The sequence below is a fragment of the Sebastes fasciatus genome, chromosome 21 (genome assembly GCF_043250625.1).
Source record: "Sebastes fasciatus isolate fSebFas1 chromosome 21, fSebFas1.pri, whole genome shotgun sequence".
In the NCBI taxonomy this organism is placed as follows: Eukaryota; Metazoa; Chordata; class Actinopteri; order Perciformes; family Sebastidae; genus Sebastes; species Sebastes fasciatus.
In genome coordinates this window covers 18,631,638-18,645,311 of record NC_133815.1, presented here as the reverse complement: position 1 = coordinate 18,645,311, position 13,674 = coordinate 18,631,638, and the positions used below count along the sequence as shown (strand labels likewise).

At 39.8% G+C, this 13,674-nt stretch overlaps 1 protein-coding gene across 2 annotated transcripts in view; it reads left to right on the top strand.

The window, feature by feature from the left end:
* The window catches only part of kcnh2b (potassium voltage-gated channel, subfamily H (eag-related), member 2b), a 285,936-nt gene extending 278,684 nt beyond the window's left edge, over positions 1-7,252 (top strand). For both annotated transcript variants that reach the window (XM_074621285.1, XM_074621286.1), the window contains 3 exons: positions 1,243-1,348; positions 1,598-1,699; positions 2,077-7,252. In XM_074621285.1, the coding sequence (XP_074477386.1) occupies positions 1,243-1,348; positions 1,598-1,699; positions 2,077-2,508 (640 nt within the window). In that variant the 3' untranslated portion in view covers positions 2,509-7,252. The remainder of the gene's footprint in view (positions 1-1,242; positions 1,349-1,597; positions 1,700-2,076) is intronic.
* The last annotated feature ends 6,422 nt before the right edge of the window (positions 7,253-13,674 follow it).

Below are 13,674 nucleotides of genomic sequence, written 5' to 3'. Positions count from 1 at the left end.
ACGGACCGAGATCGCAATTCACTAATAAGATGCAATAAAACTTCAGACTCCTGTGAGAAAAATAGATTGTTACGGCTCCAAAAGAAACAGCAACTGGGAAGAGAAATGCAACATAAGCCAAAAAGAGTTTAGAAAAGTATAATAATTCGAATGGGAAGTTCATACAGATGTTACCAGCAGCCTCGTTAATTAAACACCAACTTCACTGTTGAGATCTGGGGACATGGTGACTTCAAGCAGTCTGTCTGGTAAGTGTCCCTTACATTTTGCAGACCGACTTCCTGGTTCAGCTTTGATCTACTACACTTAACATAGTTACTTCACACAGTTTTTTCTTTGCAATGAGCAATAATATCAGATATTTATGTTCACAAAATCTTAGCGATTAGCTTGGTGAGTCCTTTGGTATTGTAACTAATATTAATGATGGACAAAAGGAGGATAAAAAGGCATAAATGTGCATTAAATGTGGAGTACTAAATGTCCTCGATACACCACTGGACTGATGCAGTGCCATGTAAGCTGCCCTACATCGGTGCCACCGGGTCTGATTACCCCAAAATCAGATGAAATCATGCAGGTTCACCAGAAACTCCTTTAGCTCGGACGCTGCTGGAGGCCAAGGCCGTGTTGCTTGGCCTGCTGGAGGGGAAGGGAGGCACGGGAGAACCAGAACCAGGACTGTGTGGGGCAGACTATCAGACCCTGCTGCAGTAAAATCACAGGTTTTCTAAAGGGACTCGGTTGCTCGGAAAACACATCCGCTTTTCTCCACAGGAACCGCCAAAATCGACACAGGGTTAAAGTTCTTCATAGTAACTTTAAATAAAATTCACCAAATTCAATATTTAAAGGACCAATATGTAATATATTTACTGTAATAAATCATGAAATGACCATGATATGCCATCAGAGATTAAAGTATCATGCTGAATTGAAATACTGGCTTCTTCTACAACAATGCTTTAGCCAGTATGTTCTCCTTTGAAATTTCCATTCCGGTCCAGAACGTCTGTTTTTATATGAACCAAGCTGGCATACAAAACAGCCTTCTGCAGCCATGGAAGCAAGCTAACGAACTGGATCACCAGAGATGACATAACATTAGATTCTACCAGACCTGAAAAGCCTCGGCACATCTCTCTGTGGTCCGTGTGCAGCTGGATTATCAAGGCAGACAGTATTTGAGACACACAGCCGGTGAAGTGATTCCGCTGATCATCTACTACATACTGTGTACAGGTTGGAGAGTCGCATGTCAACGGACATCGGAGCCATCATGCAGCTGCTGCAGAGACAGATGGCCTTGGTACCTCCTGCCTACAGCGCCGTCTCATCGCCACCTCAGGTAATAATACTCACACACACACACACACACACACACACACACACACACACACACACACGGGGTATGTAAGTAGGTGCTTGTCGTCACAGAGGTCAAGCAGGCATCTGTCTCTGAGCGAGACTAAGTCAGCCTATCAACAGGCGGCAGGATGTATGACAGCTTTCTATTATTATCAGACACTGACCCCCAGGCTGTGAATAGACAAAAGGTGACACTTCCTGCACACAAATAAGATGTTGTCTCTCGCAGGTCTCACCCTACCCTGGTGCCGGCCCAGGACCAAGTCCTGGAGAGAGACTGGTCCAACCTGTTACGCCTCTGGAGACAGACAGCCTGGCCTCCCTCTCACAGGTGAAGCACATGTATTCACTCAGTTTTTGCTGACTGATCACTGACATTGGTCCCCAGCGAATATAATCTAGAGACATTGAAACGCACAATGCATTTGATCAATCTAGATTTTCTAAAGAACTGAAAACAGAGCCAAGAGGAGGTGCAAAAGTCTAGTTTTCTCTCAGAACACTTGAATTATAATATGCTGAAAGGTCGTTATGGAATTTTTGCCCAATGATGCCAAAAAATTGTTGAAGCTTTAAACTTTGCGTTGGTACTTCTTCTACATAGTAGCTACACTTTGTTTGTGTTTGTCTTCAGGCATTCTTTAGACAGACAGAGATTATTTGAATACAATCTCAGCCCCACTGACCTCTCAGCTTCTTTCCCTGCAGATCTTGGATCCCCAGCACTTTGAGGAGTTCCCAGCCAGACCGCTTGACTTCCCGCAGCCCCAGGACGCCCCCCTGATCAACACCGACCAGGGCCAGCCCGCTCCCTCTGGACTGGACAGCCTGGGGCAGCATCTGGAGCTGGAGCTGGGACTGGGCACCGGGGCTGGAGTCGTTCCTGGGGTTCCAGCTGTGGGTCCAGGTGTAGGGATAGACTTAGGGAGCGGCGGGGCAGCGGCGGGGTCAAGCTTAGGAGCAGGGTTAGACTTTGGTTCAGGGGTGTGTATGGGGGCTGCAGGGGTTGGGCCAGCAGCTGGAACAGGGGCATCGTCCCTGGATCCTGAAACCCAAAGGAGGCTGTCCCTCCAAGAACCACAGACACCTCTGGACTCACGGACACCACAGAGACACAGCTCTGACCCAGGGGGGAGCTAAGGAAGAGGGGAAGGGGGGGAGGAGGGAGGGGTACAGAAAGAGCCCCTCCTGTTTCCACCGTTCCTCGTGGCACTGTGGAGATCAAGAGGCACCTACTGTACCGGCCACCTTCAGGGCACCCTGCTACTGTATCTTCACTGCTGAAAGTTCACCTCTGACCTCTTAAGAAAAGGACACACAGCTCACAGAGCGTGAAGCCAGCCCCCTACCGTGGAGCTTTCTGAACTCCACAACGGTACAACCTTTAACCAAAACCACAAAACAGAGCAGAGAGGAGCTCTGCCACTTAATGAACACAGTCCAGGTTGACCCAGACGGATCCGGTCTGGACCTCTCAGTCATTCTGCTGAAGGATGATACTTCACACACACACACACACACACACACACACACACACACACACATGAATGACTGCTGTCCTGTAGAAGAATCCCTTTACTGCTGAATCCAGTGTTGGATGAGGAACAAGACAACGACGGACAGAATGACGACGAAACAAGTAGCCATTTACGTCTTGCACTGAAAAACCCTATTGATATAATAATTATTCTATTCTATTATGTCCGCGGCGCTTCCGATAAACTCACAAACCGGTTGGTAAATCGTAGTGTTAGCTGGCCTAACAGGAAACCTGCTGTCCCGTTCTGTCATTGGTTCCTTCCCCCTGATGTCCTGCCCCCCGAGAGGCGGAGATAACGCTCCGTCCCCCCTTCCCAAGAGCACACTGGATTGGCTGGTTTGCACCTCAGGGGTGGGAACTGGAGGGTTAAAAGCCATGAATTTTTCTCGATGAACATATCAGCTGCGTGACGAACACACAGGTAAACTGGCAAACCACGAGAACAGTGCACCAAAAACAGCTAACTATAAATAATAAAACAAGCAGGAAACCCCAGTTTACTAATTCCATGAGCTATGTTGTGACCTTTTATAGATCCTTTTTTGTGTGGACGTCATGATTACGTCACGGCGTTAGCTGGAGGCTAAACAAAGGAAAGACTGGAGGCTAAACACAAGCAGTGGGCTAAAGTAACACATCTAAAATGTCATCTTTCCTGTGTTGTTGGGCGCCAGAATGGAGATATTACATACATTTGAGATGACAAACTGTGATTTGAGGGCTCTAGTGAGCTACAATATTGGCAAAACGTTTCAGAGGTGGAGAGAAAATGTCGCTAATAGTTAGCCGCAACCAATGACTCATGGCTGCGGTTAGCAGAAAGCTAACTATTATCAACCCTTTCTCTCCATCTATGAAACGCTATGCTGATGATGTACGACTCTCTTTTTGACTGACTTTACTGAATGATAGTTAATTATAGGCGTCCAAAGATTTATACACCCTAAATTTATCTTTTCAACGCTGCCGTTGGCCACCAGCCCGCTGCTGGTCGGACGGCTGGCTACTTAGCTAACTTGCTAATTCCAAAACACAGAAAATGAGCCGAACAAAGTTGTCACTCATCTGGCGATAGCACTGTGCTTTCCTACGCTGTGACAAGAGTGTGTGGATGAAGCATTAAGTTGTTAAATAAGGTTAACTTTCTCAACTCACACTCGCAGTCCTGGAGAGTGAGTGACAGTACATACTGAGAGAAACTAGTATTTTCTTCAGCGATTGTTAAAAAATAAAGCCAACAAAACTTGCTAGCCAGCGTTAACTAATGTGTTCAGAGAATTATTACACTTAATGCTTCACCCACAAAATACGTCATCATGTGTACTAACAGAAAATGGGTCTATAAAGAAACGGAGAGGTTATGATGATATGATGACATGATACTGGCCTGCTTCAATCATTTCTAAAAATCAAAGCACACGCATAAAGAGGAAAAAAAAAAAAAAAAGGTTGAGTGATTCTAGTTCATCATAGTTGGATTTGCTACCTCAGATTTCATCGGTCCTTACTTTTATTTCCACCTGAGCAAGCACCCAGAATGCTTTTCACCTTGTACATACCACTTTGTCATGTGATCCGTAGATATACAAGTTTGCCAGTTTACAACGACCAGCCGAATGCGCCATTATTCTATGTACAGTACAATATGCAAACACTGGCAAGAGTGAGTGTGCTTTAATCTTATTATGTGTGTTCAGGTCTGAACCTTTTTACGTGTTTTAAGTTTGTCCTGGTTTGCAGAGCATGGCGTATATATACACACTGTAGAGGGTCACTGGATTCTAATGTCTACGACACTTTTGTTTTCTTTGCCCCAAACTAATTTTAGAGGCTTGTTTAAACAGGCAAATGACAGATTGAGTGTTTTTGAATCTAGACAGCACAAATAAAAACCCGTTACAATGTAGGTTTTAAAATAGAGGTCATCCAAGACTTTTCAATACTACAGCAGTAGTGATCCCAGGATGAACAGATTGTACTTTAGCACCACTGATTTTGGGAATGCTTTATATTAAGTATCATTACCTCCCATTTTGAAGTCCTCAGATACACATCTGATCCTCATGCCACGTTATTGAAGCTAAATTAAATTCCTTTGTTTTCAGGTTGACTCAAGTCTGGCCATCTATCACACTGCACTGTTCAGGTTCATCAAAAGTTACCACTGCTCAGGTTTCATTTGGCTTAGTGCAGTGGACTGGCTTTCACCATAGTACCCAACACATAGCCTACCACCAGTTTAGAAGAACAAGGGAAGGTAATGTGTAAAACTGTGAAATGAAAACACCTTTGGTTCACAATTTTTCATCTTCCTACATACAATTATATCACTTCAGTAGAAGGTTGTGCCTCATTAAAGCAGTGCAACACATCACCAGCCACAGAATGAATCTGGCTTGTCAAGAAAATGAAAACTTAAAGGTGCAGTGTGTAGGATTTGGCGACATCAAGCGGTGAGGTTACAGATTGCAATTAACTGAAACTTCTCCCGTGTACCAAGCGTGTAGGAGAACTACGGTGGCTGACGCGAAAAATGCAAAAACGCAAATATCCCTCAATATCTAGAGCCAGTGTTTGGTTTTGTCCATTCTGGGCTACTGTAGAAACAGGGCGGCGAGCTCCGTGAAGAGGACCCGCTCCCTATAGATATAAACAACTCAATCTGAGCTAACGAAAACATTCTTATTTTCAAGTGATTGTACACTACAGAAAACATACTTATTAATATTATATTCCATTTTTGCCAATAGATCCCCCTAAATGCTACACACTGTTCCTTTAACGGTGAATTATATGATATATTTTAATATATTTATTAATGTTGCTCAGTGAGCAAGATGTAGGTTGGTTCCTTTTTAATTATCAATACTAAAAAGTAAGTAATACTAAGAATTACTGTACGTGGAAAAAAGTCAAAAATTTGGATCTAATGTTTGAAAATAAATCATGTAACAGTCAGAAGTTTAACACTTGCAGTGCCAAGTGCATGTCAATCACATGCATTTGGAGAGAACATTCCCCTTTAAATCACACTAACCATCATCTATAAATGGAATAAAGAACAATGTTATTTCCCCCAGGATTTATGATAAGGTGATGGAAATAACAACGGTGTAGGGCGTAGTCTGGAGTTTACCCAGATACCTCAGGACAGGCAAAGATGTACGGAATACTTATAGCAGGTGCAATCATAACCCCTTATCTTCCAGTTAAATTAGTTTTGAGTTGCCAAGATGAAGGGAAATAAAAACCTATGACGTCTTCAAATTGTCTTCCCTGATACTAAATTCTACGGACAGACCCTTTTCCTGTACCACACACTGAGGAGTCAGAACAGAGGAGGGGAAGCCTGTTGAAGTGCAATAGTCCTTTAAACAGTTAAGACTTGTAGCAGCTTAACTGCATCCGTTCACTCTTGGCACTTTATCTCTTAAACAGTGCAGATGTTTAATGAAGACTCAGGAACGTGTCGTTGGTGTTAAAGGGTTCATTTTCCTTTGTCTCAGAACTCAAAACCAACCAATCAGAAGGCAGAAAAGAAAACTTGGAGGAGCGTGACATTCAACATCCTTGACCTTTAATTCCCCTTTAATGCAGGATTGTGAAGATTGTATTTTGCCGCTCGCTGGTCTAAGCTACTGTATTTATTTATTGTTGTAGGATTATTGTTGTTTGCCTGTGTTTTATCACGTTGTCCTGGGTTAATGAGCAGCTCCTGTGGTGCAGCAAGTGAAGGCTTTCTGCGTAAACATGTCTCTTTCCATGCTCTCTTGTTCATAATCCTGAAATTAACACTCATGCAACCATTCTCAATAGTTATTCAATATTTATTATCATTATTAATAATTCTAAACTGACCAATTCGCAAATGCACACAAAGACACATTCAACTCAACTGGCCTGTTTTATTGAGAACCTGCCAAAATAAAAAATAGATGAATATATATATATATATGTTATATATATATATATATAATATTAAAATGTCTAAAATATTCTGTTTTAATTTGCTTCTTTATTTATTTATCGTTGTATTAATTCCCTTACTCTTCTGTTTATTTTCTCTTTTATTTATTCATTTTTGTATTCATGCATTTTTTTTTATTATTTATTTTTGTTTTAATTTTTTTATTTAGAAATGTGTAAAGAAATGTATAAAGAAAAGTATACAGTAATAAATAAGTTTGGGGAAATAAATAAGGGGTGAAATGCAAAGGGAAAATCGTGCATAAATAAATAAATGCATAAATACATACATTTAAAAATGAATTTAAAATAAATAAAAAATAAATGCTAAAATAAGTAAAGACGTTTAAAAACTAATAAAAATAGACAGAAATAAAAGGGAATATTAAACAGAAGAATAAATAAATAAGGGACTTCATAAAAAGATAGATAAATAAAGAAGCAAATTATGACCCATTTTATCAGTTCATTAATGGCTATTTTTTTAAAATATTATTTATGCTACATTTAATGACATATTCATTAATTTATCGAGTAATTAATTAATTTATTAATTTATTGTACACTTTGGCAGGTTCTGTCCTCCATACTGTTTTACCGGTTTTCATAGTTAGTCAGCGTGTTGCCTGTGCAGTGATTGGACCGTGTGCCTGCAGCTGATGTCACACTGTAAAGGTGCACTTTAGTATCGAACCAAAGCAAGTGAATGCAGTAACTTTTAAAGTTACTTCAAATCATGTTTGGGGTTTGTTTTGAAAAACTTGAACCCAGAGAATTATTGTGAGAGTGGTTTGTACACTGTAAAAAAATGTGATTCTAGCTACTTTCAGATGTGATTCAATGTATTGCTGAATCAAAAATTGGTACAAAGTTGCTTGAACCTCCTTTTCAGCATTCTGTTAAAATGTGAGTGAGTGCATCACGAATGTCCAAAGCCAGCCCAGTCGCACAGCAGCTCGTGAAATAGTCACAAAATTGAATGTATTGATTTGTGTACATAGACACTTTTTCGTGATGATCAGCACAAAATCAATTCGTATGTAATCCACGTAATTGTGAACCGGGAAGTATAAAGAGCGGCGAACGCCACGTAGGCAGGAGGTCGGGATGGATGGGTGAGTCAAAGAACAGCAGCCTTTCACCCAGGAGACCGGCGTTCGTGTCCTGTGTGGAACCACAATTCAAAGTGGATTTATTTGTCACGTAACTTCCATACTTAAGTTACGCCACTTCCGGAGTTATTTTAACCCAAACCTCGATTTTTGTCTAATCCTAACTAAGTAGTTCTTTGTTGAAAAGACTGGATCGTAAATTGACACGTGTGTTGCTGGACATTCGTAGGAAAACACTCAAAAAATATGATGTTGAAAGTCGTGCTGAGCGTCACAAAAAAAAAGGGAAATTCGTGTCTGTGTACGAATCAAATAGATTAAATTTGGTGACTGCCGTGAGACTGTGTTGCCAAAGCTGATAAGCTGACCAAATCTACTGAGCTCCTCTTACTACTGAACCCTATCTGCTTGTTTTTATGTTTTATTTGGTTCACATGGCTGACACACCCATTATTACCGTCAGTACGTTCTCACCAGCAGTCCCTGCCTGCGGTCACCAGGAACAAGGTCCCATAACAAATCAGTCTTTACCCAGTGAATCTTTTTTTTTTTTTTTTTTTTAACAGTGCAGTAAAGTGCAATACTGAAAATTAAGTAGTGATTTCAATTTTCAGAAGCGGGCTCTCCTCGCCATCACTCATACTGTAGCGAAAGTTTTGTTAGTGTCCAATAACAGTCACCTAGTGGCCTGAACTGTGTCTTTACATTCAGAACGATGACCTCAAAACTAGAATGTGGTTGTTGTCGACTCTTCTTCCTTGTATGTGACGGTAGACCGTAGTGGGATATTCAATGCTACAGAATGCATTTATGTAAGGCATACATCAGACCGGCACATATGGGTACTTCCCAAAAAAGTCATGGCCGCGCCCCCTTTTGGGGGATAAAAAACCGAAGATCTCACTTCAATGCAATTTGATATATGTTTGGATTGTAATTTTGGCAAGTTTGCATGCATTCATCTCTTGTTTTAACAAATGATTGTTTTATACATGTCTAATAATTATTTTGCGATCTTGCCTGAACCTGAGCGTTGGCGATACCTTAATAAATTAAGATTGATCGCCGTTATGTCCCTTCAGTCTTCCCCCGTCCAACACAGTGGTCGGATATTGCTGATCCAGACATCTCTACATATTTGATTGAATCCCGTTAGGCTAAGTGTTGTCTGTAAATAACCAGCCAGTTAATAACCAACTGTTTGATCTGTAGGCTGAGATTTAGTTGGAGACGACAGCCTGATGCTGCTATAGCGTTGATGTATGACTGTATTACAGCAACAGCCTCCCACTCAAGCTAACATTAGCTAGACACACTAGTCACTGTCAGCAGCATCATTTAGCCGTTTAGCACACTGACAGTGAATATTCACGTATCGTATGAGCCTCAAATGTCAGTGTGAAAGCCTTGGTTAACCCGCTACACAACAGCTTTTCATCATTTTCTCTCCTGTGACAGCGAGATTCATTCCACCCAAAAGGGAGGGCATAAATAGCTTGGAGCCATGAAGCCATGCTGGTCTGGTCTAAAGCTTGGAACCATAAAGCCATGCTGGTCTGGTCTATAGCTTGGAGCCATAAAGCCATGCTGGTCTGGTCTATAGCTTGGACCATAACACCGTTCTGTTATATCTTTTTTAGGACATGGCAGGGAAACAAATCAGAGATCAGCGTTTTTGGATTTGTTATTGGTGCAACCAACTACACAGCAACTCTTCAGCATAGCGTTATTACTATGACCGGTTTGTTTAAAGTAGAAGTTTGGAGACATGTTTCAACTTCTTCTGTTTACTCCTTTCCTGTCTACGAGGGACACAGGATTGTTTTCCCCCAAAAGCTGGCGTGGTCGTGAGAGCCTATTCTGGATGACACATTGCCGGTCTGATGTATGCTGCATATTATAGTACAGTAGAGGATGCACTTTGAAAAAAGAATCCATGAGGGGGAGTGGGATGTTGGAGTGTTTTGTTTTCCCCTTTGTGTTTGAACACACACATACAAACCCAGCTTACAGTCACACTCACACACCTACACACCTCCCTTAATGTCTCTTCCATACTGCTGAGCTTTTTTCCAGCTCTGTTCATCTTTCTATGAGTTCTGACAGACTTGGGTCCTGTATTTGTAGATATTTTGAGCACTTGGGGTTGGTGGGGGGTTTGGTACCGTTTACACAACACTGGATCTGCTCTGTCACTCCTTGCCTGTACATACCGACTTCTACTACTTGTAAAGGAATCAAACTCTTTGGCACTCGTATAGCCAGCACTATGCAGAAACTGAAAAATGTCTTTGGCATGCTTTGAAATGCAGAATACTATAGAGGAAAATATACTAAATAAATAAAGTCTGCTCTAATTTCTTATTAAAATAATCACCTTATTGAGAGAAAAAAGATAAAAGCTGTCCATGGTAAAAATGGATATGATGATGACGACGGTGATGAAGCTAAAGACTTTTAATATTGTGCACATTTTTACTTGCATGCTGCACTGAGAATCATCCAGCAATGAGAGGGTTTGACGTGCAAAGCAGCTGATTTTTTGCTGTATGCTTGCAAACTGTGTGTAGAGTGAAACACTGAATTCTTCCGGGTTACGGGAGAGTCATATTTATATATACATATATATACATACTACTTCCAGGTCATGGAAGAGATGGGTACTGAATAGCTGCAAATATAGTGATCCTAGACGATACAATATTCTATTGTATATTTGTATCTTTGGTTGCGAACCACTGTAACGGAGTGATGCATGTGTGGCAGTCCTGGGCTGAACTGTTTCTCAAATATCAAGGAGCGCTTGATTTCCCTTGGCCTTGGGTTTCTCTCGGCTTAAAAAGTTAAATCAAGTGCATCTAAAATATTACAAATCCTGCTTTGGCCCAGCTGGGACAGACTGACTATTATCAACACATCTGAGTGCAGTTTTGGACCATATCTTCCTTTCTTTTCAGTGCATCAGGTGTTAAATTCGGTTAGCAATAGCATTATCTTTAACACGTTTTGCCGAAAAGTACCGAGTTGTGAGATGTCCCAAAAAGCTCTCTCAAATGTTTTGAAAATTGTTAATCTTTTTAAAAGTGTGTACTCTATGGCAGTCCCTGGAATATAAAACCATAGATTTTTAACACTGGGCTGGCAGTGCTTTATTCATATCAAATGTGGAAGAAAGTTGGAGGGGGAAATGGTGACGCTCTAGGTTCTGATTGTGTGATAGCATTATCAATGGTTGAACTTTATAAAATTTAAAAATATTTCTTTCAATAAACCTCTTTGAAAGCAAAGTTTTGATGGCTGGACTGATCTTTATCTCATTCAATGTGATTGTTGGGGGGACGGGGCGGGGGGGGACCTCTAGGATAATCACAGCCTCGTGAAACTTTACAGCCACAAACTAAAGACCTGGAGCATCAAGAGGATGGATGGCTTTCCTACGTAGATTGACTATAAGGGTGTTTCTGAGCAGTTTTACTCAACAGAAGTGCTCGCCATCTAATCTCCGAAAAATCCTTGCAGGAATCTCCAAATGTCAAAAGTTTTTTAAACCAAAACACACAGCATGGCTTTTTCTATGGTGTTCCTCAAGGTCTTTGTGTCTTAATGTGGTATTTTGGAGGGGATTTTTTATCATTTTTATCAATTCTCAAATGGTGAAAAAATGGTTAGATTTAGCACCAAATCTATGTAACAAATGTTATCAACACAAAAATTGCTGCAACATTTTATGAGACATAATAGAGCATGGGGATGACCATCATATACTTTTATCATAATGTTCTAAACTCTTATACACTTTCATAATTTATTTTAATTCATTAATTAATTAATTTTATTTCTGATTCAGGACTAGAACAACTTAACACACAGTGCTGAGCAACATCTCAAATCAATCTTCAGGTTCCCAGCTTTCAGATGATGTACACCACTTCTATGTGACATCTACTGTTGACCCGCTATCTCCCCCTAAAAAAAACCTGTACTCCCCTAAAGAAGACAAACACAAGTCTGAGTGACTCTCAGAGGGTTAAATCTTCCTTCCACAAAGTCTTTCCACAAAGGCAACATTTTACAGCTTCTTGTGAACACATCAGAAACATTATGAGGTGTTACTGAAACAAAACAGCAGGCATCTATGAAACACTGGGGCCCAGGGCATAGACACATGAAGCTCCCAACTTTACTCAAACTACTTACTGCAGCCTAGATATGCACTGTGCAGCTGCATTATGTAGGGAAAAAATTATAAAAATGATTATTAGCTCACAATTGAGCTCAATCTAATTACTGCTATTTTCTAGACATCACCACACCTCAAGATATCTCTGTAGCATTTGCCTCGCTTGTAGTCCAAAGACTTGTTTTCCATAATTTGAAGTCTGAGAAGCTACCATCATTTACAAATTGGATCAAGCTAAGTGCTATCCCTAATTCCATTAGATAAACTATAACAGATCTAAGTCCTGTCAGAAAGTCGGGGTCCCCATTTATAGAATTCACTCTTACTCTATCCTGTTCATAAAGACTATAGGAAATCTCTTCCCTCTCAATTAACTCCCCTTTCTATTCTAAATATTAGGAATGAGAATATAGGTAATGCTTTAAATGCCGGATAACTGAGCTGGGATAAGTGCCTTATCCATGTGACCTTGTCGATGAGCCATGTGTAATGAGACATGTGGTTGTGTATATCTCTTTATATGCACATATAAACATACTGTATACGTATATGTATGTATACTTTTGTAATAGGTAGATTATTGGTGGTTCCAATTGTAGCAACAAACCAATGTCCCTTTGCTTTCATACACATTTAATTAACCATCTTTTCTCTTCAAAGGTCTTTTTATTAATTGTCAATAATCAATAGAACAGTCACTATACAGGCAAAGTTATTTTTTAGTTTTTCTGAACAACACTCACCCGTGAAACAACACATCAATCATACCTAACAACAACATACACACAGACAATCACAGCTGGCCACATAAGACATAACTGATTCTCAATCATGGATACATGAAATTCAAATTGTAGAAAATACAGGGAGAGTATCCACAAATAAGTCATGAAATAATAATAAGAGAAAAAATAAATATATAAAATATATAACAATAATAATAATAAAAAAATAATAATAATAATAATAATAAAAATAATAATTATAATAATAATAATAATAATAATAATTATTATTATTATAAATAAAATAAAATGAAAAAGAAGACACTGCTACTGGCTACTCAGAGATTACTGCAGTGGGTTTCTCAAAAAATGTCAACATGAATGATTAAGCATTTTTTCTACATTTATTTTTATTTGTTTGATTACAATTTACTACTCTTTATTATTGTTATTATTATTATCATTATTATTATTATTATTATTTTGTTTTAATTATGAATCATCTATTCGATCAGTTATTTATTATTTTCTCCATTTTCTTTACTTTTAGGATGTCCGGGTAGGGTGTGTGTTTTTTTGAATGTGTGTAACATCAACAAAAAAAAAAAAGATCCTAGGAAACTAAAAACACACTAAAGGCACAAGGAAGCACATGACTCTAAAAAGGTGAATTGTGAGTAACTTGCTGAGCATAGACAGATTGGTGAGAGCTTTCCAGAGGGAGGGGTCCTGGTCTGGATGGTGGAGATGACAGGAGAATATATATAAACTGACATCACACAC